This window comes from Opisthocomus hoazin, chromosome 16, assembly GCF_030867145.1.
Source record: "Opisthocomus hoazin isolate bOpiHoa1 chromosome 16, bOpiHoa1.hap1, whole genome shotgun sequence".
Lineage (NCBI taxonomy): Eukaryota > Metazoa > Chordata > Aves > Opisthocomiformes > Opisthocomidae > Opisthocomus > Opisthocomus hoazin.
In genome coordinates this window covers 18,378,495-18,405,373 of record NC_134429.1, presented here as the reverse complement: position 1 = coordinate 18,405,373, position 26,879 = coordinate 18,378,495, and the positions used below count along the sequence as shown (strand labels likewise).

General features: G+C 60.7%; 1 protein-coding gene across 6 annotated transcripts in view; it reads right to left on the bottom strand.

Moving 5' to 3' along the window:
* AGRN (agrin) overlaps positions 1-26,879 on the bottom strand; it is a 138,358-nt gene that overhangs the window by 57,227 nt on the left and 54,252 nt on the right. For 3 of the 6 annotated variants that reach the window (XM_075437162.1, XM_075437163.1, XM_075437164.1), the window contains exons 3-4: positions 26,337-26,357; positions 11,349-11,396 (exon numbers count right to left, since the gene is read on the bottom strand). In XM_075437162.1, the coding sequence (XP_075293277.1) occupies positions 11,349-11,396; positions 26,337-26,357 (69 nt within the window). Of the gene's footprint in view, positions 1-11,348; positions 11,397-13,595; positions 15,035-26,336; positions 26,358-26,879 lie in introns of those variants that run through there. The other 3 variants (XM_075437165.1, XM_075437166.1, XM_075437167.1) reach the window with 2 other exon arrangements.

The window sequence follows — 26,879 nt, the reverse complement described above, 5'->3', positions numbered from 1 at the left end:
CCCAGCAGCTTCCTCCTCAGCAGGCATTCTGCCAGGAGAGAAGGAGGAGGAGGAGGAGGAAGGCCCTGCACGCCCACGGAGGAGGGGGACGCCGGGAAAACGCGCAGGCGATGCCTGGCAGCTCCCCTTCTCCGAACGGGCTGAGAGGAACAGTCAGAAAAGCACAGCCAGAAACTCGATTACAGCTCACGGGTGGGAGAGAGGAGGGTGGGATGTACCTGCTTTCACGGCTTAAAGTGTCTCCAGCGACAGGGAAGGGGTAGGAGAGGAACGGCGGACAACACACGCCGTGCTCCGGGCAGACGCAGCAAGGTCCACCAGCAGAGATGGAGGGAGAAAGCCACCTCCCAGCAGCACAGCTGGGAAGGTCAGGGCAACCTGCGCCTCTGGGGACCTGCTGGTGGCCACACCGCTGGCACTGGGTATTCTTCTTCCGAGGAAGGGTCTGAAATTAAGGAATGAGGATGTCCGTACCTAACGTGCAAGGTGGCCTTTTAATCTAGTGCTACTGGATTAAAAACTTTCCCTCTCTGGAAAGCGATGGGTGCTCCCTGGCTAAAGCCATTTAAAGCAGACTGGACTGGGGAATGCAAAGTGGAGCCCTGAACTGGCTAGACTGGGCAGCAGAGGGAAAAAGCCGCGATGCTTGAATACATCTTTTCAATCCCTAATGCACACCGATGGGCACCGAGTTGATGGGTGCCTCTGCGTCCCACCTACCACCTTTCCCCACCGGGTCCCCAAGGATGGCGAGGTCACCAGCGGGCCGCACTAGTGACTTGTCCTGTCCTAAATCCTTCCTCGGAGCGGCCACTGTTAAATAACTACGTTAGAGAGGAGAAGCCACCACCACGGAGCAGGCAAGAGGCCACTGCAATTGTAGGACCGTGCCCACGGCCAGCTGAGGAGCCTGCCACAGACAGTTCCTCAGCCAGAAGACAGGAATCATTGAATCATTTAGGTTGGAAAGACCTTTAAGATCATTGAGTCCAACCGTAAACCTAAGAAAACATGAAGCTGATGTAAACCTAAGAAGCACAAGCAAGGTAGCAGCATGCCTAACAGCAAAGGGTGAGGGCACGTGCAGAATAAAACCCGGGGCTGAGGTCGAGCCTTCCTTCTGGAGAAGGATGTGGCAGCCTGCCCTGCTGCCATCCTGAGGACATCGCCGATGCGAGAGGCCGGGGAAGCCACCAAAGAGCAGGGCAGAGCTGCTTGTGGGGTTTCCTCGTGCCAAAAGGGCAGAGGGACCCGCAAGCCCCCGGGGACGGAGCCGCGCGCGTGTGTCAGGACGGCGACGCCGGCATTAATTCTGCATGAGCGCGAGGTGCCCGTTGCCATGGAGACCGGGGAGGCTGGTGCTCCAGCCGACGCTCTCGCCCGTGCACATCTACTCCTCTTCCCCAGCCCACCCTCCGTGCCATCAATATTAATTGCATCAGCCAGGGCTCGCTCGCCGAGGGAGGAGGAGCAGCCTGCCCTGCCCCAAGGCCTCCATCCCGGAGTCCCGGCTAAACGCCGCTCGGCACCTCCTCGGCCACGTCGAGATGGGCGCCGGCTCTCCCGGGGAAGGAACGCAGACCCGTCGGATCGCTTCCACCAGGCACTTTTGCTTAGAGCCCCTACCCCGGGCACGGCCAGAGCAGCATTCGGGATACGCTAGCCCCGAGGCCCCGGTTTTGCCCATCTTCGCCCACTTTGTGCCCTGTCCCTGCAACGCCACCGACGTGGGTTGGGAAAGCTGTCAGGGGCCAACGCTGGCTGAAGGCACTGCCAGGACCCCCGCGCCCAGCCCTGCAGGCACCAAAGGGGATGGGGACAGCAGCACCTTTCCTCGCCCATCAAGGTTGCACCCCATCTTTCTTTCCAGTTTAGCCACGGAGCTGAGCTACACTGCAGCTGCAAATCTGTGGTCCCCGAGGCCACAAGAACCTCTCTGGAACAAGTCCCCAAACCACTTGAAGTTTTCAAGCCAACATGTTCTAAGGATGGAAGGTCCTTCAGAAGCTGAGAGAACAGTAGGCATCCACCAACCAGTTTGGGAGCCTCTGAGACGCTCTCAGCTCTCCAAGGACCTTGCTTGCACAGGTCTACACACGCCAGATCTCTGAGAAACCAGGTTTCAGATATTTAGTGGTCAGGCACTGGGACAGGCTGCCCAGGGAGGTGGTGGAATCACCATCCCGGGAGGTGTTCAGAAAACGTGTAGATGTGGCACTTTGGGACATGGTTTAGCAGGCATGGTGGTGTTGGGTTGATGGTTGGACTTGATCTTAGAGGTCTTTTCCAACTGATGATTCTACGATCTCCTCCCGAGACCACAGTGCGGTAGTTCAGCACCCCCGAACACGCTCTGTCACACAAGGAGACAGTGAGTGGAAGCCCAAGAACGCGGTCATCACCAGCCACAACCTTTCACAGCCCAGCTGCCTCAACAAACCTCTTCCTTTCCAAAAACCACCAGAACCGAAACCCAACCGGTGAGGAGCAGCAGCAGAGCAGTCAGCACTGCAGCCCGGCCCCTTGCAGGGCTGACACTGGTGAGCTGGCCCAGGCAGACCAAGGAGGAGCAGGAGGAGAGCTGACTACACGATCTACAACTGCGGGTCCGGAGGTGTGAGGCAGCAAGGAAAGTAAGTTGATCAGTTGGGAGATCTCAAAGCAAAATCAGGTGCTGGAGGCGGCGAGATGGCAGCGAGCGAGGCGAAGGCGGGGAGGGTGGAGCAGGGAGGAGTCGAAAGTGTTCTTGAGTCTGAAGCATCAAAGTCACTCTTGCAAATCAAACACCATCTTAAAAGACTCCCTCGTTAATCCATCATGAGCCTCCTGCGAGAGCAGCCCCGAGCAGGCTGTCACGGCTCCTAATCACTGGAAGAACTCCTCGGTCTCCATCAGGGAGGAGCAGCTGGGAAACGAGGGACGCGAGCGAGACGGCAGCCTCAGCAGCGGGCTCCCGCTGCCCTGCCCGCACAGCCCAGCGCACGCCGGTCCCCCGGCCTCGCCGCACAGCGGGAACCTGCCCCGAGGAGCTGCGCCGCAGCCGAACACCCAAAGCTTGGGGCACACGGAGAGGGTGGGACGGCCGCCCGAGCACAGCCCGCGCCAGGGAGGGAGGCAAGGGCAAGAAACTGAAAAAAAAAAAATAAAATACTTGGATTGTTTTAAGCTGCTCCCACCTGCCCGCGGAGACCACGCTCTGCAAAACAGCGTGTTTACAAACCAGGGAGATGAGAGAGCCCAGCAAGGGAAGGAGGGCTGCGGCGGTCTCCGGATGCCCGGAGGGAAAGTCGGCTCCTCCGCAGCCGCAGCGGGTCCAGGGCTGGGCTGCACGGGGGGCAAAGCCAGCTCAGTGCCCTTCGCCAGCCTTCCCCAGGCTGTCGGGCACTCTGCAAGGTCTGCTCCCGCTCTTCGAGAGGAGCTTGCCCTTACCTGGGGGTCTCGGCCAGCTTCACGCCTCCCGCTTTGCGTTGCTCTCCCTCCGCGCTTCACACGAAGCGTTAAACGCAGCGACTGCATCCCGAAGCCGCAGGTCCGCGCTCAGCCCGGCCTCCCCTCGGCCGCTCCGCACAGCAGCGAGACTCCTCGCGTCGCCACCACCTCGGGGTTCCCACAAAAACCACCCTTCGCTTGGCAAGGAAGGCTCTGCCGCAGCCCAGCGCCGGGCAGCCTTCGCGGTGGGCTAACTGGGGAGCGGGTGGTGAGGCACCAGCTCTCCCCGAAACGTCTCACGCACCGACTTCAGCCAAGGGGGAGAGAAGCCAAAGCAAGACAAATGACGTTTCTTTGTCACAAAGCCAGAAGGATCAGTGTTGGGAGACGAGAGGGAGAGATGTGGGGAGAGCGAGGCAAGCTTGGCCACCACAGAATCACAGAATGGTTGGGGTTGGAAGGGACCTCTGTGGGTCACCCAGCCCAACCCCCTGCCCAAGCAGGGTCACCCAGAGCAGGCTGCACAGCACCGCGTCCAGGCGGGGCTGGAATATCTCCAGAGAAGGAGACTCCACAGCCTCCCTGGGCAGCCTGTTCCAGGGCTCCATCACCCTCAGAGGGAAGAAGTTCTTCCTCATGTTCAGATAGAACTTCCTCTGCTTCAGTTTGTGCCCGCTGCCCCTTGTCCTGTCACTGGGCACCACTGAACAGAGTCTGGCCCCGTCCTCCTGACACCCACCCTGCAGATATTTGTAAGCATTTCTAAGGTCCCCTCACAGCCTTCTCTTCTCCAGGCTGAACAAGCCCAGCTCCCTCAGCCTCTCCTCATAGGAGAGATGCTCCAGTCCCCTCACCATCCTTGTAGCCCTGCGCTGGACTCTCTCCAGTAGCTCCTCATCTTTCTTGAACTGGGGAGCCCAGCACTAGACACAGCACTGCAGATGGGGCCTCACTAGGGCAGAGTAGAGGGGGAGGAGAACCTCCCTGGCCCTGCTGGCCACACTCCTCCTAATGCACCCCAGAATGCCATTGGCTTTCTTGGACATCTACAAACTTCGCGAGGACCTGATGCAGGGGAAAATGGCAACACCTGAGCAGTTCTCCCATCTGCTCCTCCTCCAACACTTCAGGAGATCCCCAGGAGAAAGCTCAAACCTCACTGCAAATGGAGAAGAAAATGCTCTCAAGAGATCAAAAGCGGTGTCTCATAACTGCTGCTACCTTCTCCACCACGCAGCTTTTGAAGAGCTGCGTTTAGCATCTCTCCACTCTCCACAGCGACCCTGAAGCAGTCGGAGCTGGCTCCCGAGCTGTCGCCTCACTGCCCCAGGGTGCCGATACGAGTAAGAAAAACAGCAAAGGGAAGCCGAGGAACCTGACCACGGTGACCTCAGCGCAGAAGCCCAGCACCAGATGGGATGGCCAGCTTCACCGTGGAGGCAGGAATTGCCCAGCAGCCCGAGGCAAACAGAAGAGCCCCCCGGGTCAGCCCCGTGCCCGAGGAGGCGGCGGGTGCCAGCACCGTGCCGGCAGTGCGGGAGGTCAGCGCTTCGCTCGGCTGCAGCGAGGTCTTCGAGAAGGAGCAGGCACTGTGTAATTAAAGAAGCCTGCTACAAAAATCGCACCTTGCACAGAGAAAGCGATTTTTTCTTTTTTTCCTGTTCCATGACGTGTGACAAGGCTTCCCGCCACGCTCCGATGCTCCCGGTCCCTCCCGGCCCAGCAATGCCAGCCCTGCCGGTGACACAGCCGGGGGTCCGGCAACGCAGAGAGGAGAGGTCACAGCAGCCACCATGGCTCCATGAGGATGATGAGGGGACTGGAACATCTCTCCTACAAGGAGAGGCTGAGGGAGCTGGGCTTGTTCAGCCTGGAGAAGAGAAGGCTGAGAGGGGACCTAATATCTACTTACAAATATCTGCAGGGTGGGTGTCAGGAGGACGGGGCCAGACTCTGTTCAGTGGTGCCCAGCGACAGGACAAGGGGCAATGGGCACAAACTGAAGCAGAGGAAGCTCCAGCTGAACATGAGGAAGAACTTCTTCCCTCTGAGGGTGACGGAGCCCTGGCCCAGGCTGCCCAGGGAGGTTGTGGAGTCTCCTTCTCTGGAGATATTCAAGCCCCACCTGGACAAGGTCCTCTACAGCCTGCTGTAGGTGACCCTGCTTCGGCAGGAGGGTTGGACTAGATGACCCACAGAGGTCCCTTCCAACCCCTGCCATTCTGTGATTCTGTGAGCAGCAGCAAGGCTCAGCATCGGCCCTGCTGCCCATCAGCGTTTCTCTGGCGGGGAGCTGACACGGGTGGACACCACGGCCCGGGGCCGCAGCGATGGATTCCCGCTGGAGCAGATCGCTTTCCCAGCTCCCGACGCTTCAAACCGCACATGCGGGAGGGGGTTGGGGCTGGGAGAAGCGCGGGGGCAAAAAGGGAAGAGCGTGGGGTGGTCAGAAGAAACCAGGGGCTGCGAAATGCATCTGTGGGCAGACAGAAAAAGATGGGTCTGCAACACCTTCCCGTTCTGCTAACCTGGACCAGCCCCGCCACAAAGCCCGCGCCGTGAATTCATTTTGCAGCATCCAAGCCTTATATTGGCTTGTGTCAAAAGAGAAATAGGCTGGGATTAGCAGCCAAAGCCAGCAGGATGTTCCAGTACCGCCATGCACAAAGGGAACAAAATTGAAGAGCTTGTGTTTTATTTTAAGTTGTATTTTCATGGCGTTCTTCTCAACGCGGTCCCCTCCCGTGTCCCCCCGAGCAGGTGCAGAGCTGCCCAGAGAGCCGCTCGGCTCCCCCGAGAAACGAAAATCCCAAGTACCCTCTGGGACAGGGACGGAGAAGGAAGGGCTCAGCGTGAAGGATGGCCCACGGGCAGCGAGGTTTGGCCGTGGGGCTGGGGCAGGCTGCGGGCAGCACGGGGAGCTGAGCACCTCGCACGACTGCCCAGCCCACGGCAATTATTGCCCCCTCGCTACACCCGTGCCAGCAGGTCACCAGCCAGAGGAAGGTGTTCGTTAGAATTACGGGATGTTAATTAAACAACCATATAAAAGGGAGCTGGGCCAGGCAAAGCCATCACAGGGTGCTGAAGAGAGAACATCCAGCAGAATCACAGAATGGTAGGGGTTGGAAGGGACCTCTGTGGGTCATCGAGTCCAACCCTCCCAGCCAGGTGACAGACAACGCCTCGGACTGCGAACCTCGCCGGATTAATCCGCTAACCAATTTCCAGTGCAGACTCAAAAAGCCACCTGCACCAGCATTCCCCCTGCCTAACCCCGTGCCCGGACTCGTTCTGCAAACCCTGGTATTTATGGGGCTGCCAGGCACAAGAAAGCCTTTTTCCAATATTTAATTTCTCAGGTGTCCTCATCTCATGCATCGCTGCTGCTTTTATGCAGCCATAAAGAAGCGCTCAGCGCTGCTCCCTCCGCCTGGCACGACGGGTTGGGCCGGCTTCGCTCTACCCACGCTCGCCAAAAAGAAACGGGTGTCCGGCCCTCTCACCCTCCTCGGATGTTCAAGGCCAGGTTGGACGGGGCTCTGAGCAACCTGGTCTGGTTGAAGATGTCCCTGGCTCGCTGCAGGGGGGTTGGGCTAGGTGACCTCTAAAGGTCCCTTCCAACCCAAAGCATTCTCTATTCTGTGCTTCCAAACTCAGCACAGCCAGGACCCACTGCTGGTTGGTGCCACCGATGCGTCCGCAAAGGCGCCCAGATGCCAGCGGAAGGGCTGGCACCCCGCACCCTGGGGAGCTACCGTGACTCTCCCCGGAGCATGGCAGGCGTAGTCAGAGCCAAAGCTGCCACCAGCGAGGCAGAGCCCTGCTCTCGTCTCCTGGCTCCAGCCTGAGCAAGGCAGCTTTGTGTCCCGCTTGCTGCTGGCTATGCCACCCTGCCCCATGCAGACCTCGCCAACAGCCCAGGGGAGGAGGGTGGCAAAAAGAGAGGGGTGATGGGGAGCCGGCCCCGAGAACCCGGTGTCTCGTCCTACTGATCCACCTGAGCAGCCAGCCCAGCTCTCACCAGCCTGGCTTCACGGCTCCAGGAGGGTTGATCGTCCTCCCTGCCCTCCGCAGAGCAAACAACAAAACCAATTTTGCCTCCCGCACGCCGCTCCTCCAAGGGATGCTGCAAACAAACAGAAATCAAACCTCTCATCACAGACGCTGCAAGAACAAGGAGAGGGGAGGAGGTACCCTCCAAATCCTCCCCCGCCATTTATTTCACCCCAGGGGATGCAGGAGCTGTGCCCACCCTGCCTGCCCCCCGCACCGCTCCTGCCAAGCCCCCTCCACAGCACCCCTGCCCCGGGGGGGCTGCAGCTGAGCCAACATCCACCCCCTCTCCAGCTCCTGCCTACTGCTGATGAGAAGGGAGAAGAATTAACCAGCTTGGATGCCACGGGCCAGTCCCTCCAGGTGGGGAAAAGGCCTTCACAGACCACTGCATTTCAGAAAGCCGAGCTTAAGACCTTAGGGCTCTTAACAGTCCCCCACCCAGCTGCAGGGATGCCAGTGGCGCGGGAGATTTGGGAGCAAGCGGTGAGTTAACAGCGTTAATGGCCTTGTTTCAAAACGAAGCGGAGACCACTCTATAAATCAATGCGTGGCTGAAGAGTTTTCTAGGGTAGAAATCGGTATCAGAAGCAAAGGAAGAGATAAACAGCACACGAGTGCTGTTTAGAGACCCCTCCTCGCTGGCTGGCAAAGCCTTTCACCTCCAGCATCGCCGGAGCATCGGGGGAGCGGTCATGGCCCCAGCATCTGCTTTGGCAGGGGGTTGGACTAGATGACCCACAGAGGTCCCTTCCAACCCCTACCATTCTGTGATTCTGTGATGGGTCCTTGCAGAAAAGATGCCCGAGGTGTGGGAAGCCACTTCCTTCAGATGAAAGCTGAGGTCTGACATTGCCAGGGCAGACGCCCATTTCTATTGGCTTTGCACCACCGTTTGGAAGGGGAAAGGACCACGGCAAACCTTCCAGCAGCAGGGTTTCCAGATCGAAATAGCAAGTGGCAGATCCTCAGCTGGTAGCGGTGGGCAGAGCTCTGCTGGCTCACAGCGCAGGCTGCCAGCTGGCTGGCAACCCGCTGCTTGCCACCGAGCTGCGCAGGCTGGGAGAAAACGAGGATCTGGCCCAGAAGATGAAGGGGTGACAACCCTCAAGGAGCCCAGCTGGAGGAGAAGCAACCGAGAGGCCCTGCTGTGCTCGGCGCTGGCACTGTCACCCTCCCGCGCTGCCCCGGAGCGCTCACCGCCTGCCGAGACCCACCGGATCCTCGCCCACCACCTTTCCACGCCACCAGGTATTGCTTGGGGAGAGGAACGTGGTGCGGGGAGGCAGAGACCCTCCCCTGCCTGTCCCCCTCCGACGGGGCTGGAATGGGGACGGGGAGCAGGGTTTGGGGCTCGCCAGCCAGCCCTCCCCACGCAGCCCTGCCGGCCGGACCGCCGGGCACGGCTCTCGCTAGCACACCACCACGTCCCACCAAAGCCACCCCGAGAGCGAGCCTGGGACGGGAGAGCCGTGGCCCTCGCCCAGCAAACCTCTGCCACACCAGAGCAGTCCACAGGCACAAGCACGGCCCTAAGTCAACGGACTACGGACAGGACCAGAGCCACATCTCCAGACCAGCCCCAGGTGATGAACACTCCCAGTCCCTCCAGCAGCTGGGACCAGCACCTTCACCCCAGCAGGGACCTCTTCCCCGTGCCCCCGGCTCCCCTCTGCCCCGAAACGCTTCCCGACGGTGACGCGAGGCACCTGCACCCCGTTAGACCCACAAGAGGAGGCAGCTCGTCTGGCAGCCCACCAAGGGAGGTAGTTTTCCATCTCCTGCGAGGACCAGAGAGCTTTCGGAGTATGTCATCTGGATGGGCTGGGCTGTTAATATTTTGGAGCCCTAAGCTAGGAGTTACACCCACGTTCGTTTTTATTTTTGCTTTAGATGTCTTCTCTAGTCCAATTATAGATTAATCACATTTTATCTAGCATCCGTTTCTCCCCCGCCTCCTTCCCCACCCCCATCAGAGAAGGAAAGCAAGAAAGAAACAAACGTGTTATTAATTGGCTGCTGTTTTCTGCTGGGTTCTTATCTGCACACGTGAAACGAGGGAGGCTGGGGAAGGTGACTGAACAGCCTGCCTCCAGAAAGCAGGGCATTTTAAGCCTGATTTTCAGAGAAAACAAAGCTCCTGCGATGACATTATCCGAGCACACGCTTGCCTGCCTGCATCCAACAGCTTTAAACCCATTGACTGATAACAGCACGGCCTCAAAAACCGAAGTTCCTACAGGTCTGCGAAACTGGAAGGCTCTAGTAACCCCAACGGAAAGGCGCGAGGTGCTGGTGAGCACACTGCTCATCAGGCACCGGGGGATCCACAGGCGAGAGCCACCAGCCCAGCGAAAACGCAAGTCCATAGGGAACCCAGGTGCTGTCCCACCTGCTCTGCCAGGGAAGGACCAGGAAAAGCGGACAAGGACAGCACCACGCTGCCTCACGACCGGAGGGGTGAAAATTTGAAGGTGGGGAGGGAATTGTTAGGATTGCTCAGAGACAGAAACCCGCGGGAGCCCAGCAAGGACGGGAAGAGAAGGGGGGCTGCGTTCGGTCCCCCCGAATTCACACGCCCACACCCTCTCCGGCCAGGGCAGCAGAGATACCTGATGTCCACCTTGAGCACCAGCTTCCATTTTGCTCTTAATGCTGATGAGGATGAAACCTTTTGCCAGCTGGAGCACAAGCCCAACAGATTTTTTGGTAGCATTTACACAGCGTTAGCAGCCGACTGATCCAAGACTGGATGGGCTGGGGTGATTCAACTTCGGCTGCACAGCAGAAGTGGTAATTTAACCAACAGCCAACAGCATCTCGGCAACCTCTGCCAGCCTCAAAAATCACCTCTCAGCCCCCGTCCCAGGTACTTGTGATGGAGACATTCCTACCTGCTTTCTGCCCGTTTAACCTCCCGCTGCCACGAGCCACCACAACCCACTCCAGCCCTTTCCCAGCAAGACCAAGACCTGCAGAGGCAGCGGAGAGTCCCAGGGAAACCCCGGGTCCACACCGCTGCCCGGTACAGGCGTCCCTCCCTGCCTGGCCCATGCCTGCAATCAGGGCAGGGTTGGGGTGGCAGGGAGGACATCTGCTGCCCAGGCCACGGTGAGATGCAGCCTCGAGCTCCAGACCCCGTGAGCCGAAACTAGTCACCTCCCTCGCTGTCCTCCCCTGGGTTGCTCTGATGTGACACCAAAAAACCAAAGCAACTGAGGGAGGCAGAACAGTGTTTCTGGCTGTTTCCTCACACTAACAGCCCACCACCTTCTCGTGGTCCTTCCTTCACCTGCGCCTCTGCCACGTACCATGGGCACACAGCCATTTACTTCTTTAGCTCTGTGCTTGCAGAGCAGCAAGCCTTTCTACACCTCCTTCTGCCTCCCTCCTCCTCCTGCCAAAACCCAAGAAGACCTTAGAGGACAAACACAGAAAAACCACTGAATTCAACACCGCTGCTTTTGAGGATCAGGTCTCTTTCTCCAGTGCCCTCCCTTCCACGGCCTCAGCAGCTGAACCAGGAAAGCTCTGCAAACCACTGGAGCACACAGAAGATCCCATCTCCCCTCCCAGCCCTTCCCCACCTCCACGGCAGCCACCTGGGAAACCCCTGGCAGAGAGGAAGGAGGGACAGCCGCTGTGCCCCCCATCCCCGCCCCGGAGGGCGATGCTCCCGCGTCCCCAGGGCAGGGACGAGGGGGGGATGCAGCGCTGCCCGGGGCACAGAGAGCAGCCGCAGAACAGACCGCCGGGTCGGGAGGTTCTGCTCTGCCACCAGCTGCCCGAGGGCCTCGAGCCGTCGGCTCTCGAGCGCGTCCCGAGCACAGGAACCGAGCTCCAGCAAGCGACGGCGTACTCACCATCTCGCGGCGTCGGCGGCGTCTGAGTAAAATAACTATTGGGCTTGTCTGCAAAAGAAAGAAAAAAACACAGGGCTATCAGCAGCTCCCTTCTGCACGCTCTTCTCCTCCCCCCAGACCAGGTGTTCAAAAAACCGTGGCTCTTGGGGACATGGTTTAGCAGACACGGTGGTGTTGGGTTGATGGTTCGATTTCATGATCTTGGAGGTCTTTTCACAGAATCACAGAATAGTAGGGGTTGGAAGGGACCTCTGTGGGTCATCTAGTCCAACCCCCCTGCCGAAGCAGGGTCACCTACAGCAGGCTGCACAGGACCTTGTCCAGGCGGGTCTTGAATATCTCCAGAGAAGGAGACTCCACAACCTCCCTGGGCAGCCTGGGCCAGGGCTCCGGCACCCTCAGAGGGAAGAAGTTCTTCCTCATGTTCAGACAGAACTTCCTGTGCCTCAGTTTGTGCCCGTTGCCCCTTGTCCTGTCACTGGGCACCACTGAAAAGAGCTTGGCCCCATCCTCCTGACACCCACCCTGCAGATATTTGTAGGCATTTATAAGGTCCCCTCGCAGCCTCAATTTCCAACCTCAATGATTCTACGATCTCTGCCCACAGCTCCCCAGCAGCTTTCGGGCCAGCGTTGCATTCCTCCAGCACGCACGCCCTGCCCTGACTCCCTGGGAACTCCCGGGAGCTCCCGCAGCAAGAAGGGAGCAGCAGGAACAGGAGCCCCAGCTCTCCCCTCGTATCGACGGAGCATCTCTGGCTTGGGATCTGGCAGCAGCTCCCTTCTGGGGCCGGGGCTTGCCTCAGCCCGTCGCCTGCCATTTCCCAGGGCCGCGACGCAAACGGCGCTGCGCATCGCCTCTCACGCACGCCCGGCCTCACCGAGTCAGCCGGGCTGAGCGGGACGGCAGCGGGGACCGGCGGACCCTCCGGGGCAAGCAAGCCAAGGTGGGAGGAAGGGGTCAGTTGGGGCAGCAGCCGGTGCAAGCTCCCACGGACACCACAGCAGGTCCCAGAGCAAGGTGGCACCGCCTCGCCTCCAGCCAGCCCTCTACTTTTGGGTAAGCCCTGATTAAGCAGGGACACAAGAAGAGTTCCACTCAGGCAGCTGGCTCCGCAGACCCTGCCATCCCGAGTGGGAAACACCCTCAAGTCAGCGCCAAACTGGGCTCTGCTCTCTGTTAAGTGATGTGCCCAGGGCAGCCAAGCCAGGCTGTGGCAGAGGGAAGACCACTCTTTAGGGGCCAGGCTCTTTCCCTACCATCACCTGGGCTCTCCTCCCGCCCGTGTTTTTTAAATGCCTTCGTGTGTTTTAGTTCTACACAGCTTTTTGCTAACCACGCACACACCAGGGGAAGCAGCGCATCCCAAAGCTGGGCTGGAGGATTTGCCTGCCCTCTTAAGGTTTTTCTCACGGCACTTGACGGCATTGAGGAGGTCAAAGACACCGCGGCACGACGGAGCGAGGCTCCGCAGGCTGTGCCTGGAGAAAGCCAGGTGTTGGGAGGGCGAGCACCTGAGGAGGGATGAGGCAACACAGCACAGCACAGCGACGCGTGGATGGACCCACGCCCAAGCCTGCCATCTGCTCAGCCACACCGGGGATGGGACCAACAGCCTAACGCAGGGAAAACTCCTCCGTCTCGCCCCAACCCTCTGCTGATTCTTCAGAGCAAGAGAGCAGCCGAGGCGACACCTCTCCCACCCATCGCGTATCGCGACAGGGCCCCACGGTTCAGCAGTTTGCTCGTAACAAGGGAGCAGCAGAAGCCCCTGGCCAGGGCAGGACTCGCAGGTGCCCATTTTTTTGCCCCTCACCTCCCACACAGCCCTGCCGAGACCCCCGCCTGGCAAACAGACCGACGGCATCCCCCCTCTCCAGCAGCATCACCCACGCTCAGACCCTCCAGCAGCAGATCAGGAGACCCAGTGTTTCAGGGAGGAATAGGACACGGGACACGGAGGGTGCAGGCACAGCCAAGAGCACGAGCGCATGGTGGAAAGCTGGGGCTGGCCCACACCTGCCCACCTTCACAGCTCCGGGCCAGCATCGCCTCAGGGGAACGCGAGGCAGAGTCACGGAGCAGGCTGTCATCTCCCCAGACAGCAGCACGAGCGATGGGTGCCCAGGCGCAGGGTGAAGCCCTTCTGGTGGCATTGAGAGGGGGACCCCCGCGCCGGACCCACCGCACGCCGGCTGCGTTACCCCTCCCTCCCCTGCTCCCCCCTCCGCGGCCGGGAACACCTACAGTTGTTGAGGAAGAGCAGCACGGCGAATCCCAGAGTGGAGGTGGCCAGGAGGATGAGGCAGATGTTGCACGGGATCATGAAATACCGCACCACCAGGGAGACTTTGTGCTGGTACGTCCGATCCCGCTCCAAGGCCCCCGGCGCCATGGGGTACTGGCAAGCCGTCATGCTCGGCCGTCACGCCGCGGGCCAAAGCTCAACCCACCACCGACCCATCCAAGGCAGAGCAGCCGCCAGGCTCACATGGATCCCTCTTCCCTCCTCCTCGGTCGTCTTCGGTAGCCACAAGGCTTAAGTTTTCCCGGAGGTTCCCATCCTCTGCTCGCAGGAGGGGAGGGCAGGGCAAGCCGGGGGCACCCTCAGGAGCGAGAGTTTGTCCCCACATCTGCCATCTCACAGGCACAGCCCGGGGTCAGGTCCGAGCCCGCTCCAGAGGGACCCCCACAGTCCAGCGCTCAGCAATCCCTCTTCCAGCCCGGGAGGTACCAACCCACACCTGCCTGTAGAAAGAAAACTCAACAACCCCAGGCAAAAGTGCCAGGAGCTCAAGTTCTGCAGCCAAGCCCACCAGGATAGGGACGAGCTGCTACCAGTGGGGGAACAGCACCAGCACCCACACGCAACCGCTCCCGAGGGCAGGGCTGGCACAGAGCCGGCATGAGGGGTGCCGGCATGGGACCCCCTCCTCTCGGGCTCGCAGCCTCACCAACGCCCGTATCCTCTTGGCGGGGACGGGAGGGGTGGTCTCGCTGCCCCAGAGGCGTCGCGGCTGCCTCTCAGCCCCCCGCCAGCCTTGCTCCAGGAACGCTGAGCTTCCTCGGCCGTCCACGCGTCCTCTCCGGCTGCGGCTGCTCCGGGACGAGCAATCCCACGCTCACCGGCTCCGGGACGAGCAATCCCACGCTCACCGGCTTCTGACCCTCCGGGGCAGGTTCCTGCAGGCGGTAGCAGCCCACGGGTGCTGCTTGCTTTCCCCACGTCCCCGGTGAACGTCGGCTCTTCTTCCCCTTCCACACCAAGGCTCCTTTCACAGCCGCCGAGCATCCATCCCCGCTCGGCTCCGCTTTCCTCCGGGGCAGCCGGTGCCCAGCGTGCCCCCGCCGAAGCCCCTCCGCAGCCGAGCCGGCCGCCAGCTCTCCCGACCCTCCGCTGAGCGAGAAGGGGTCTCGGCTCGGTTCGTCCCCCCGGGTGGGCTGCCCGGCGCGGGCACCGTCACGACCACCGCCCAGGTCCCCAGCTCACGACGCTGGGACATGCCAGTCCTTCCCGGAGAGGTCCCAGCTCCCCGCGGAGCCCGGCATGGGGAGACAGCGCTGGGTGGGTGGGCGGGTGGGTGAGTGGGGGGGGGGGGGGCGTGCAGCCCCTAACCCCGGACCCCCAGGCTGGCCCCACGGCCGCGCAGCATCAGAGAAGCAGGGGAAGCAGCCCGAGCCCCGGCCAGCGCCCGCCCCACGCCCCGAAGTTTCCCCGCCCGCTCCCCGTGTGTCTCCCCCCCCTTCTCCATATCCCCCGGCAGCGGGGCTCCCCGCCCGCCCCTCGGCTCCCCCCGTTCCCGACAAGCTGGGGGGGTGGGGGGGGAACCCCTCCCGAGCGCTCCGACAAAGGGGAGGGGGCGGCGAACGGGCGCGGCGCAGACAAAGAGCAGGAGGAGGAGGAAGAGGAGGAGGAGGAGGAGGAGGGAGGGGTCGCGCTGGCCCGGCTCCCCCGGGACCCCCACCCCACCCGGGGAGGGGGGGGTGGAAGCCCCATCTGCCCACCCCTCCTGCCCCTTCGCGATGCCGGGAGGCGGAGAAACCCCTCCCGCCTTCTTCCCCAGCATCGCTCCCGGGGGGGAGGGGGGGGATGCCGAGACCCCCAGGGCCAGCAAAGCCACGCAAGGAGCAGGAGCAGCCCCTAGCTACTATTTCCTAGGACACTGGAGGTGAGGCACGCCTGCACCCCCCGGGACACCCCCACCACAAAGCCCCGAGGAGCAGGACCAGGCTGCAGGACTGGGTGCTCTGGGTCCGTGGTGGGGGGGAGCAGAGGGGGAGAAGAGAGGTGGTGGGATGCAGATGCTCCATCAACCCGCACAGCTCCCTTCCTCGCCTCCCTGGGTTCTCCTGCCCTCGGGAAGCCGCTTTCCTGGGGCAAGACGCTGCCAGCAAGGACAGGGAAGCTGCCAAGAGGAAAGCTGGGCTGAAAGCCAGAGAGGGGTCAGGGCTAAGAACCAGATTTCTTCAGTGAAGGTCCAGCAACGGGTCAAGAGCAGACAGCAGGGCAGGGCAGCCCTGCTACAGCCCGAGCACCCCCAAAAGCAGCGATACCTGGTGCCCACAAGACCAGCCTGGGGCTGCCAGGGCCTCCTCTCCATTCCTGCTCCCCCCAGCACCTCCCCAGGCTGAAGACCCCATCCCTGGCAAAACACACCGCTCCCGGCCAGCCGTTTGCCTGCCCGTGGCACCAGGCACCCACACCACGACCTGCCGCCTCGCCTCTAAAGCACCAGGGTCCTTAGCAGACAGGCTGAGCTCTTCCTCACCACCTCAAACACCCACCCCATGCCCACAGGCGAGATGAGCACTGGAGATGGGGCAGCGGGTAACCCCGCTGTGGTCAAACTGGGAAGCTCATTGAAGAGAAGCTTCTTTAGGTTCCTCCTGTCTCCCCCTGCTCGGCACCCCCCGGGCAGTGGCCGCAGCCGGGAAGGGAAGCACAAGCTTCCTCCCAGACACCACGCAGGCCTGGGCCACGGCTGGGGAGCCCTCTCCTCTGGTCTGCTCTCCCACTGGGATGGCTGGGTGCCATCCCCTCCCTCCTGGGGAGATGCCCAGCTGGAGGGGCGGCAGCATCCCCACCACCCACTCCTCCAAAAGGCATCAACAACCTGAGATGGGAGAATAACCCTCGCTGGTGGGCAGCATCCCCACCACCTGCTCCTCCAAAAGGCATCAACAACTTGAGATGGGAGAATAACCCTCGCTGGTGGGCAGTATCCCCACCACCCGCTCCTCCAAAAGGCATCAACAACCTGAGATGGGAGAATAACCCTCGCCGGCGGCACGCACCCCTCCCAGCCCCAGCCTGCTCTCACCATGCTCCCTCCCTCCCTCACCCTGGCAATTCACCTGGAGCCTGAGGGACACAAACCATCTGCATCCACCCACTCTCCCCCTCCAGCCGGGAGATGCTGAGGAGACCGGGTGGTCCCACAGCAGGGCATCTCAGGCACCTCTGGGGTCTCCTCGGCACAAGCTGCCCTACAGCCACCCCACAAAGCCACGCTGCTCCTCTGTGCTGGAGACGTGGGCTGGGAGCATCCTGGGGGTCCCAGAACCTCAGGTGCAACTTGCCAAGAGCGGTACAGGGAAGAAGGAAAACAGAGAAGGGAGGAAAGAAATCCAAGTCACGTCCCAGACGCTGCTCCTCTTTAAACCTGCATCGCTCCCTCCCCTCCCTGGGGACTCGCAGAACATGATCCCAGCTTGCCACGAGGCACGGGCTGCATCCTAACCACCCTGCCAGGAGGAGAGCCCACACGAGCAGGGTGCCCGACGGCCTCACATCGGAGCAGCGTGGCACCCCGCGAGCCCTTCTCCTCCCGACACACGCAGGGGCTGGGGAGAGCCCCTGAGAGCCCAAGGGCTACCAGGGCTCAGAGGGAAACACCCCGCCAAGCTGTCCCTCCCAAGCAGACCCCTGCTAGGAACCCATCTCAAGAGCCCCTCACAAGCAAAGCCCTCTGCCAAGGAGAGGGTTGATGAGCCAGCTGGAGAAGGTTCCTCAGCCAGCACCAGAGCCCATGGGGGCCCCTCCTAGGACATGGCACAGCACCCCTCCCTTCACCGGGGATGAGGCACCAGGGCTGGCTCAGCATCCTGGCAACAGGACGGAGCCCCCCACCCCTCCAACCCAGCATTTTCCCCCCTCAGAGGGTGAGCTCAAGTCCCTGCCACTGCTGCCCCATTTCTAGTACCCTCCCCAGCTACCACAGCCCCCTGGGAAGTTCTGGAGCATCGCACAAGAAGCCAAGACCTTCCCAAAAAGCGAGCAGAGTGCCCTTCTTCTCTTGGTCACCGTGTGGCCAGCTTGACCTTGGTCCCGCGTCCTTCTGCTCTGCCCCGGGACACAGATGCCAACCTCCTGCCGACGCCTTCGCCGGGATGCTGCCGTGTGGATGCTGGCCCAGCAGCACCCCTCTTCCCCAGCCTGCTCACAGGCAGGGGCTCCCCTGTCAATCCCAGCACACAAGTGGTAAGGCCAAATGCTTGGCTTCAAATAAAGAAAAAAAAAATTCCCCAAAGGGAAGTGAGGACATTTGCATCCTCCTGCGGGCATGTTTACACATGCAAATCAGCCACAGCACAGTCCTCCCTTTCTTCCCAGGTCTGCCAGGCCTCTGTCCCCCCCAGCCCTTTGGGGGCCACTTCGAGGGGCAGCCCTCCGATCCGAGCAGCCTTTGTGTCCTGGAGGAGGCAGGTTCAAACTCCAGCACGGGCAGATTGGCTCCATCACCCTCTCGGGAAAGACAAAACACTCGCGCCTTTGCCCCCTGCGAGTCTTTGGGATGAGGCTTTATAATCAGAAGAGCCATTTGCACCGGGGAGATGTCACACTTGCCTGCCCCATCCTTGTGGGTCGTAGTTTTTGCCTGTTTTCCCCCCGCTCCGCAGAGCTGGCTGCACGTAGACACCCCTGTACACCCACAGCATTTCAAAACGCCTTTCGCACCGGGGCAGCCGGTCTCCCACCCGCTCCCTGTGCCCACCGTGCCGCATAGCCCTTCCCTTTACACTTCTGACACGAGCACGCATAAGACCAGGTGGGAAAATACAGCAAGACTTGACAAGGCAAAAAAGAACACGTAAAAAACGCTTTTGGGTCAGAAGCGAGCAGCTCGAAGAGCACTGAACGCACAGCACCAGCTCCAGGCCAGCCTGAAGTGGAAAGCAGTGGCCATGCGCGAGCCGAAGGCACCCGGGACATGGGGACAGCTCGGTGCCCCCCGGTACCTCTCCCTCTGGCTCATCCCAGGCTGGGACAGCGCAGCCCGGGCAGCGGGGACGCGTCCCTCCGCCACGCCGAAGCTCCAGAGCAGCCCGTCCGCTGCCCATCGTCCCCGCACGCCCGCGCTGATGGCATTCCTGCCTTCCTCCCCCCTGGGACTGGGAGCAGCCTGGCTACGGCTGCAGGTGCTGGGAGGAGGGACAGCCCCAGCGGGGTGCGAGGGGCAGAAAGCCACCCCTGCTGCCAGGAAAGGAGGAGGGGGGACGGGGGACAGCGGGCCCATTTAACACCCTCAGACACAGCTGCTATTCCTCCACCACAGGCAAGAGAACCTTATCTTTGAGCTCACCCATATTCCCCCCTGCCCAGTTTCCCAAACAAAACCGCCCAGTGCATTAAGCCCTCCGCGTGGTCACCAGCCAGTTTGGAGCCCGGTGCCGTTAATGGGTTTATTTCTGGGCTTTCACAGCGAGGATGTCACAGCTGCTGCCAAGGCGCAGCAGACGGGGCCGGGCTGGGTGCAGCCGGCTGGGCTCAGCGTGGAGTTTTATCCCCTCGCTTCCGAAGCGCGGAGCTGGCAGGAGACACGTCCTCCACCCCCGGGGCCTGACCCACGCACGCTGCCCGGCATCGCTGCGCTGATTGAGGATGAGGAAGGCTCACGGGCATCTCAGGGCAGCCCACGCCCTCCAGACACCAGATACTGGGCAAGAGATACCACCAGCAGAAGACACCCATTTCTTTTCCTTCACCCCCCCATTTCTGCCTGCCAGGTGCCAGCCACCAGCCTGCGACACCGAAAAACCCGTGCTACTTTGGGATCTGAGTGACAGCTGTCAATCTCTCCCTCCTCACGGAGCTAGAGACCTTGCAGAAGCCCCCAGCTCCTGCTGTTGCCAGGCTGGTTCCCCACCTGGCTCCCTCCTCGCTAATCCTGTTTGGCAGGGAGCTAATTGGGATTTATCTGACAGCACCCAATGCCTAGAGAGCCATTTTGTGCTTCCTCCAGGGAGGGGGAAGAGGAGGAGGAGGGAGCCTGCGGAAGGCGTTTGCACATTCTCCCTTCCCTCTCCCCTCCTGCAGTTTTACAGGCTAATTACCAGCATTACAGAGAAAGGAGTGGGAGGGGGAGAAAGTGGGGATTTTAATTATTTCATTTAACACTTGGCAGGACCCAGCTTGACTCCTGCTGAGCAGCGCTTGGAAATAAAGAGCTTTTAAACCCTCTCGATGGGAGACGGGGGAGCGGGTGCGGGAGACGGGGTGGCCAGCCTCTGGTGTGTGTGCTGGAACTGGGAAAAGGGTGTTAATTCACACCATTCCTAATAAATAGCAATGCTGGACTAGGGGTGCCTGGCTGCCTCCTCTGAAGAGGGGGGGTTTCCCCACTCCATGACTTTGTCCCAAAACAGCCCCCTCCTACCACGCGACGCTGGACCACGCCGCTGATTTCCAGACACGCTTTGGGATGCCCAAGCACGGAGCACAAAGCCCACACCTCTTCCACCGAGCCACCCCTACGCAACGGTGAGAGGGGCTTTATGATGTCTCTGCCTGCCCCCTTAAAAAAGGAAAAATAAAACAAGGTTTGCACGCAGAACTTGGGTGCCCAGATCTAAAAACACCGGGCTGCTGCCCGAAAGCAGCCACGCCGCAAAGCAAAAGAACCCCGGGGGTGGGAGGCGATGCGTCTCAGCACTGAGCCACACAGCTCCCCGCTGCTCAGCGCAGAGCCCGAGCCCCCCCTGCCCACCCCTGCCACGGCAAACCGCTGCCCGGTGACCGCTCACACACACTGCCGGGCTCCCACCAGCACCCGCGCTCCCTGCCCGCCCAGCTCGCAGGCTCCAAATCACAGAATCACAGAATGGTCGGGGTTGGAAGGGACCTCTGGGGGTCACCCAGCCCAACCCCCTGCCCAAGCAGGGTCACCCAGAGCAGGCTGCACAGCACCGTGTCCAGGCGGGTCTGGAATATCTCCAGAGAAGGAGACTCCACAGCCTCCCTGGGCAGCCTGGGCCAGGGCTCCATCACCCTCAGAGGGAAGAAGTTCTTCCTCGGGTTCAGCTGGAGCTTCCTCTGCTTCAGTTTGTGCCCGTTGCCCCTTGTCCTGTCGCTGGGCACCACTGAACAGAGTCTGGCCCCATCCTCCTGACCCCCACCCTGCAGATATTTGTAAGTATATATTAGGTCCCCTCGCAGCCTTCTCTTCTCCAGGCTGAACAAGCCCAGCTGAAATGAGACAGTTCCCCTTGCGCCCGCAGCCCAAGAGAACTCCCCAGACCAAGGCACCGTGCTAGGGATTTCACGCTTTCAGGTGGTCTCCGCAGCTCCCAGCATTACCCCGCTGCAGGATCTGCATTCCGGAGCGATGCTGAGAACAGCACCCGGGCTGGGGAGAGGCGAGCCAGGCTGATGGTGGGACAAAAGCCCCCCCGACCCTGTCCTACTGCGCTCTCCTGATGCTCCGAGGGTGTTCGGGGTGGGATGCGTGCACCTCCGCAGCCCCAGCGCTGCAGCCACACGGACTGGAGCTGCTGAAGTGTCCCCAACGCGTGCCCTCGGCTGCGCTGGCGGGCTCACACTGCCACCTGCCGCTCTCGCCAACCGGCCGTGCTGCAAGAGATGCGGCCGGAGAGCTGAGCTGTGCTGCAAGAGATGCGGCCGGAGAGCTGAGCCATGAGCTGTGCTGCAAGAAATGCAGCCAGAGAGCTGAGCCATGAGCTGTGCTGCAAGAGATGCGGCCAGAGAGCTGAGCCATGGGCTGTGCTGCAAGAGATGTGGCCGGAGAGCTGAGCTGTGCTGCAAGAAATGCAGCCAGAGAGCTGAGCCATGAGCTGTGCTGCAAGAAATGCAGCCAGAGAGCTGAGCCATGAGCTGTGCTGCAAGAGATGCGGCCGGAGAGCTGAGCTGTGCTGCAAGAAATGCGGCTGGAGAGCTGAGCTGTGAGCCGTGCTGCAAGAAATGCAGCCAGAGAGCTGAGCTGTGCTGCCAGAAATGCAAACGGAGAGCTGAGCCATGAGCTGTGCTGCCAGAAATGCGGACGGAGGGCTGAGCTGTGCTGCAAGAACCGGGGATGGAGAGCCGAGCTGGGAGCCTGCGGCATCTCCACCGACGCGGCACGCAGGGAATGGCGTTAGAGCAACGCGAGGGTGATGAGGAAGGGAAGCCTGTCCCTTGCTGGGGGACAAACAGATCTTTCAAACGTTTCAGGGGCTACGGCCTGCCCTGAATCTACACTGTTCTGTAGTCACTGTTTCCCCAAGGCAGCACCAACCCCTTCCACCAGGAAAAGAGCCTTGCCTGACCACTGGAGAAGCTGGGAGTGAATCGCCCAAGCCTTCAGCCTCTCTGTGTGCTGACAGGGTTGGCTGAGCTGCGAGCTGTCACTTCTGCCAAGCCTCTTCCAAACACACACCGGTTGCTTTGCAAGCTGATGTAAACTTGCTCATCTGGGAGGGGGCGTGAGCATCAGCTGGTGTTGCAGAGTTCCTCAAGGACATGATAACATGGGGGGGGGGGGTGCAAATAGGAAAAATACAGTAGAAAACAAATGATGAAACAAACTTACAGCACATTTCTGGAGCAAACACCCAGGAGGCTAAAATTAGCATCTATTCCTGGCACTCTGGATACCTTCCCACCTATAAAGCAGCTGTCACCGGAGCGTTTCCAGATGAGGAACGACATCCTCCAGCAACAGGGGTGAGAGCATGGCCCATACTGGGTCTGCCCAAAAAGCAGCGCTGGCTGGAGTTAGGGTACTGCCAGTAACCTCACCCAGGCCTCAGAGTCCTCAAACCACACCAGCAGAGCCCAGCTAGTGAGAAAACACATCATGCCAGCGAGAACCAGGCGTGGAGAGGGTATGAAAGCAGAGGTACCTGAGGAGGACAACTCCAGCACTCCCCACCCAGGCCAGCACTCAAGGAGCTAAATCGTGGTAGTGGGGCGATGCAGGAATCACAGAATGGGTTGGAAGGGACCTTAAAGATCACCCAGTTCCAACCCTCCTGCCATGGGCAGGGACACCTTCCACTGGACCAGGTTTCTCCAAGCCCTGTCCAACTTGGCCTTGAACCCATCCAGGGAGGGGGCAGCCACAGCTTCTCTGGGCAGCCTGGGCCAGGGCTTCACCACCCTCAGAGTAAAGAGTTTCTTATATTGAATCTAAATCTCCCCTCTTTCAGTTTAAAGCCGTTACACCTTGTCTTATCACTCCATGCCCTTGGAAAAAGTCCCTCTCCAGCTCTCTCGCAGCCCCTTCAGGCATTGGCAGCCGCTCTGAGTTCTCCCTGGAGCCTTCTTCTCACCCGGCTGCACAGCCCCAGCTCTCCCAGCCTTTCCTCACAGCAGAGGGGTTCCAGACCTTAGATCATTGCTGGGGTCTCCTCCAGCTCCAGAGCTGGACGCAGGACTCCCAGTTGGGTCTCACCAGGGCGGAGGGGCAGAATCCCCTCCCTCCACCAGCACATCCCCTGCACAAAGGCGAGACCTCCTGACAGCAGCAGCATCCGTCCGCCGTGCCAGCTGTACGGAGAGCTGCAGGCAGAGGGAGCGCTGGGAGCAATATTCAGCAAAGGGTTTGCCAGCCTCCAGGCAGAGCTGCTCTGGAGAGCAGAAGCTGAGCACCGTGCCACAGGGGAGCCCAGCACCATGCCACGGGGCAGCCCTCTGCCACCTCCTCACCCCGCTCCCTGCCCCGGGCCAGGAGCTGAGGCACCCCAACCACGCGCTCCCCGCTGCGCCTCTCCCAAGGGCAGCCCAGCCACAGGAGAGCCCGTGCTGGCTCGGAATTACACCCTCACCCTGAGCCATGCAGCTCGGTGCCCATCGCCGGCCACGGAGGCAGGGCACGGGGCTGACATAGAATCATCGACTCATCGGTTGGAAAAGACCTCTAAGATCATCAGGTCCAACCATCAACCCAACACCCGCATGCCTGCTAAACCATGTCCTGAAGTGCCACATCTACACGTTTCTTGAGCACCTCCAGGGATGGGGACTCCACCACCACCCTGGGCAGCCTGTTCCAATGCCTGACCACTCTTTCAGTAAAGAAATTTTTCCTAATATCCAATGTAAACCTCCCCTGATGCAACTTGATGCCATTGCCTCTTGTCCTATCACTAGTTAGTTGGGAGACCAACACCTGCCTCACTACAACCTCCTTGCAGGTAGTTGTAGAAAGTGATAAGGTCCCCCCTCAGCCTCCTCTTCTCCAGACTGAACAGCCCCAGCTCCCTCAGCCGCCCCTCATCAGACCTGTTCTCCAGACCCCTGCCCAGCCTCATTGCTCCTCTGACCGACTCCGAGACAGGCGCTCAGCTGCGTCCAGCACCCACCGCAGACAGGAGCATCAGCTCCAGGCCCCGGTCCAAGCCACCCGGCGCAGCAGAGCTTTGCTAACCACTTCCCATCAAGCGGACAAGCCACAAGAGCCGCAGAGCGGTGCGAGACGGGGCCTCCCGGGACCACGCAGAGCCAGGCTTAGCAGCAGGCGAGAGGCAGCAGCGTCCTGCCCTCCCGCAGCCCACCGCCCAGCTCCACAGCGACGGGGCTCGGACAGACCCGGGGCAGGATGCTTCCCCGGGCAGAGCAAAGCCTCCCGAGCTGGGCAGTACCATGGAAAGGAGAGCACGTCACTAGAAAGGAGACAGAGCCAGAAAAAACTTGCACATATCCTCATGGGAAGAGGGCAGCTGCTCCATCGGGAAGGCAGGGAGAGCCCCAGGAGCCCATGGAGAAGAAGCAGCAGCGAAGGGACACCCTCTCCCCTGACCAACTCCAGTCCTGCTCGGAGATCGCTTGCAGGCAAGGGCTTGCACGTGGGATGGGGACACAGCAGCGCGTGGAACCCAGACCCTCTCTCCCCTGCTCGCCCGCTCTCTGGGCGAGACAGCAGCGGGCAGCATCCAGCCACGGAGCTGGAAGCGAAACGCCCGCGCCAGGGCTGCAAGCAGTGAGCAGCAGGCAGCCGGCGGGGCTGCTGGCAGCAGCCGGAGCCCAGGAGGAGAACAGAACGCTCTCGACTGGGTTTGCGCCTCTCGGGGCTGAGGCACCGGAGCGTCAGCCGGCAGAGGATGCTGTCGGCTTGGACAGCTTCTCTCCTTGCTCCTCCTGCACCCCAGGGTCCAGGGCGGGAGTAGACGGCTTTCAATAAAACTTTTATGTCCCCTCTGTTCTCTCTCCAGCGCCTTTGCAGCGAGGGCACGTTTCCAAGCAAACCCTTAGCCCACCCCTCCCGATCTGCACAATATAGTCTGTATATTGTACATAATGAGGGACACAAACCAGGGAGGAAAGACAGCAGAAAGAGCTTTAAACAGCTCACCAGCCACAGCTGGTCCAGTCCTGCTGTAAGTCCCTTTTCCTTGGCTCATTGGGGTTCAACAGAGCCAGACCAAGGCTAGCTGAGTCGGCACAGCTCCGTCCCACCCCACCTCACACCAAAAAGCCAGCTGCTTCTTCAACTACATCAGCAGTGAACCTAAAGGTCTCAAGATGAGCGCGGTGCGGGCAGAGGAGCAGCCCCAAAGTCAAAGCTGGCGCAGAGAAGTGTTTTGATACCCACACCCAGGCCTGTCCGTAGCAAACGGCGGCCCTGGGACCTTTTGCCATGGCCGGGCGGCTGTCCAGGCGTGCTGGAGAGGGGCAGGAATCAGGGGGGTACCCCACTCGCCCCGTCCTCCAGCCGTGCCGCCGGCAGATGCGTGCGAAGGTTTGTGGGTGCAGAGGGAGGGCACAAGATGAACCACCAGCCCCAACCACGTGCCAAACGCCTTCCTCGCGCACGCTCTGCACCCACAGCCACCAGACAACGGAGCTGGCCACGAGGCTCCCGGGACGCCGGGACTCCCAGCACCAGGGATCGGAGGGAAGCGGGCACCCAGCCAGCCCGCGGCCGCGTACACCCTCGCCCGCTCAGGGCTGCTCTCACCAGCACGTGGTTCGCTCTAACGACTGGGATTCACCATTGAAAACACCCGTCCGTGCAGATGACGGCTGAGGAAGACGTGAGCCACCGCTGACACGGTGCAGCTGAGGCGAGGGAACCAGAGGAGCAGGGACAGGAACGCCTCGGGGGCTTCAACCTGTGCCCACGCTTCGGTTGCTTTTGCGAGAAGGATGCCCAGAAGGATTGTCTGCGGCGTCTTTGCCCCTCACCTGGAGCTTCACAGCTCGGCCAGGACGGGGGGCACACACAGCCTCTGCCCTCGATCATTAATTACATCAGGAGCAGCACATGCCACCCCCCTCCCCCCCTCCCCGGCCAGGCCAACAGGTAAACCCATCCATTTTACCACCAGTATGAGCCAGGATGGGGCTCTCCCCCACCCTCCCCGGGAAGCCAGTGAAGGTGAGAGGCTGAGGATGGAGTCGGATATGAGATGAGCACTAGTGAGAGGCATCCTTAGATCACAGTTTCGTGCACACAGCACTCCCGAAGCTCGGTGCTACGGTAGCTGTCGCTTGCTCTGTGCGAGGACAGTAACGATCCAATTGAGCCCAGGATGGGCAACGTGGAGGCTGAGGGCAAAGCAGTCCTTCAAACTGTGATCTAAAAGCAATAGCTCCCTTCGAGGTGAGGGCCCCAAGAGGCCGTGGGGACGGGTGTGCCTGTACCCACCTCCAGAAGGTTTCTATTGCTCCAGCATATGCTGGGTGGATGGAAGAATGACGAGGACTAGCCAGCGAGTCTGATGGTGGATGGAAAAAATGGTATTTTTTTTGCACGACGCACCACCACTTACCAGCAAGAAGCTTCCTATGTTCTTTAGAAAGCAGGGAAGGGGGAGGAGAAAAAGGAGAGAACAAAACAGTTAGAAACAAGAAAACAGACAGCTAACCCAAAGCTTTCCTACCCTCCCCCAAGCCCCCTTCTCCAATGCTCCGCTATCGACACCGCCTGGAGCAGCTTCCATCCATCTTCTCCAGGCCTTTCCAGGCAGCATCGGGCACTAGCTCCCAGACCACCCCAGAAGATTGTGGCTGGGTCGCCAGCCTTCCAAGCCCATTGATTTAAACATGTTTTCATGGCACAATGGGCTCCCAGATCCGCAGATATCCAGAAACCAGCAGGAGCCTGACGTTACTGATGACCTCACACACTGCAACAGGCTAAATCACGCGCAGCAAACCAAGGTGCAAACAGAGAGCCCCACAACCAGAACACTAAGTATGTGCAAACAACCACCACAAAATCCCCACCAGGAACATCTCAGCACTGACCGCTGACTATCAGCCACGCAACACCAGCATCCTGGGTTAGATACCGCAGTTGATTTGGTCCACGG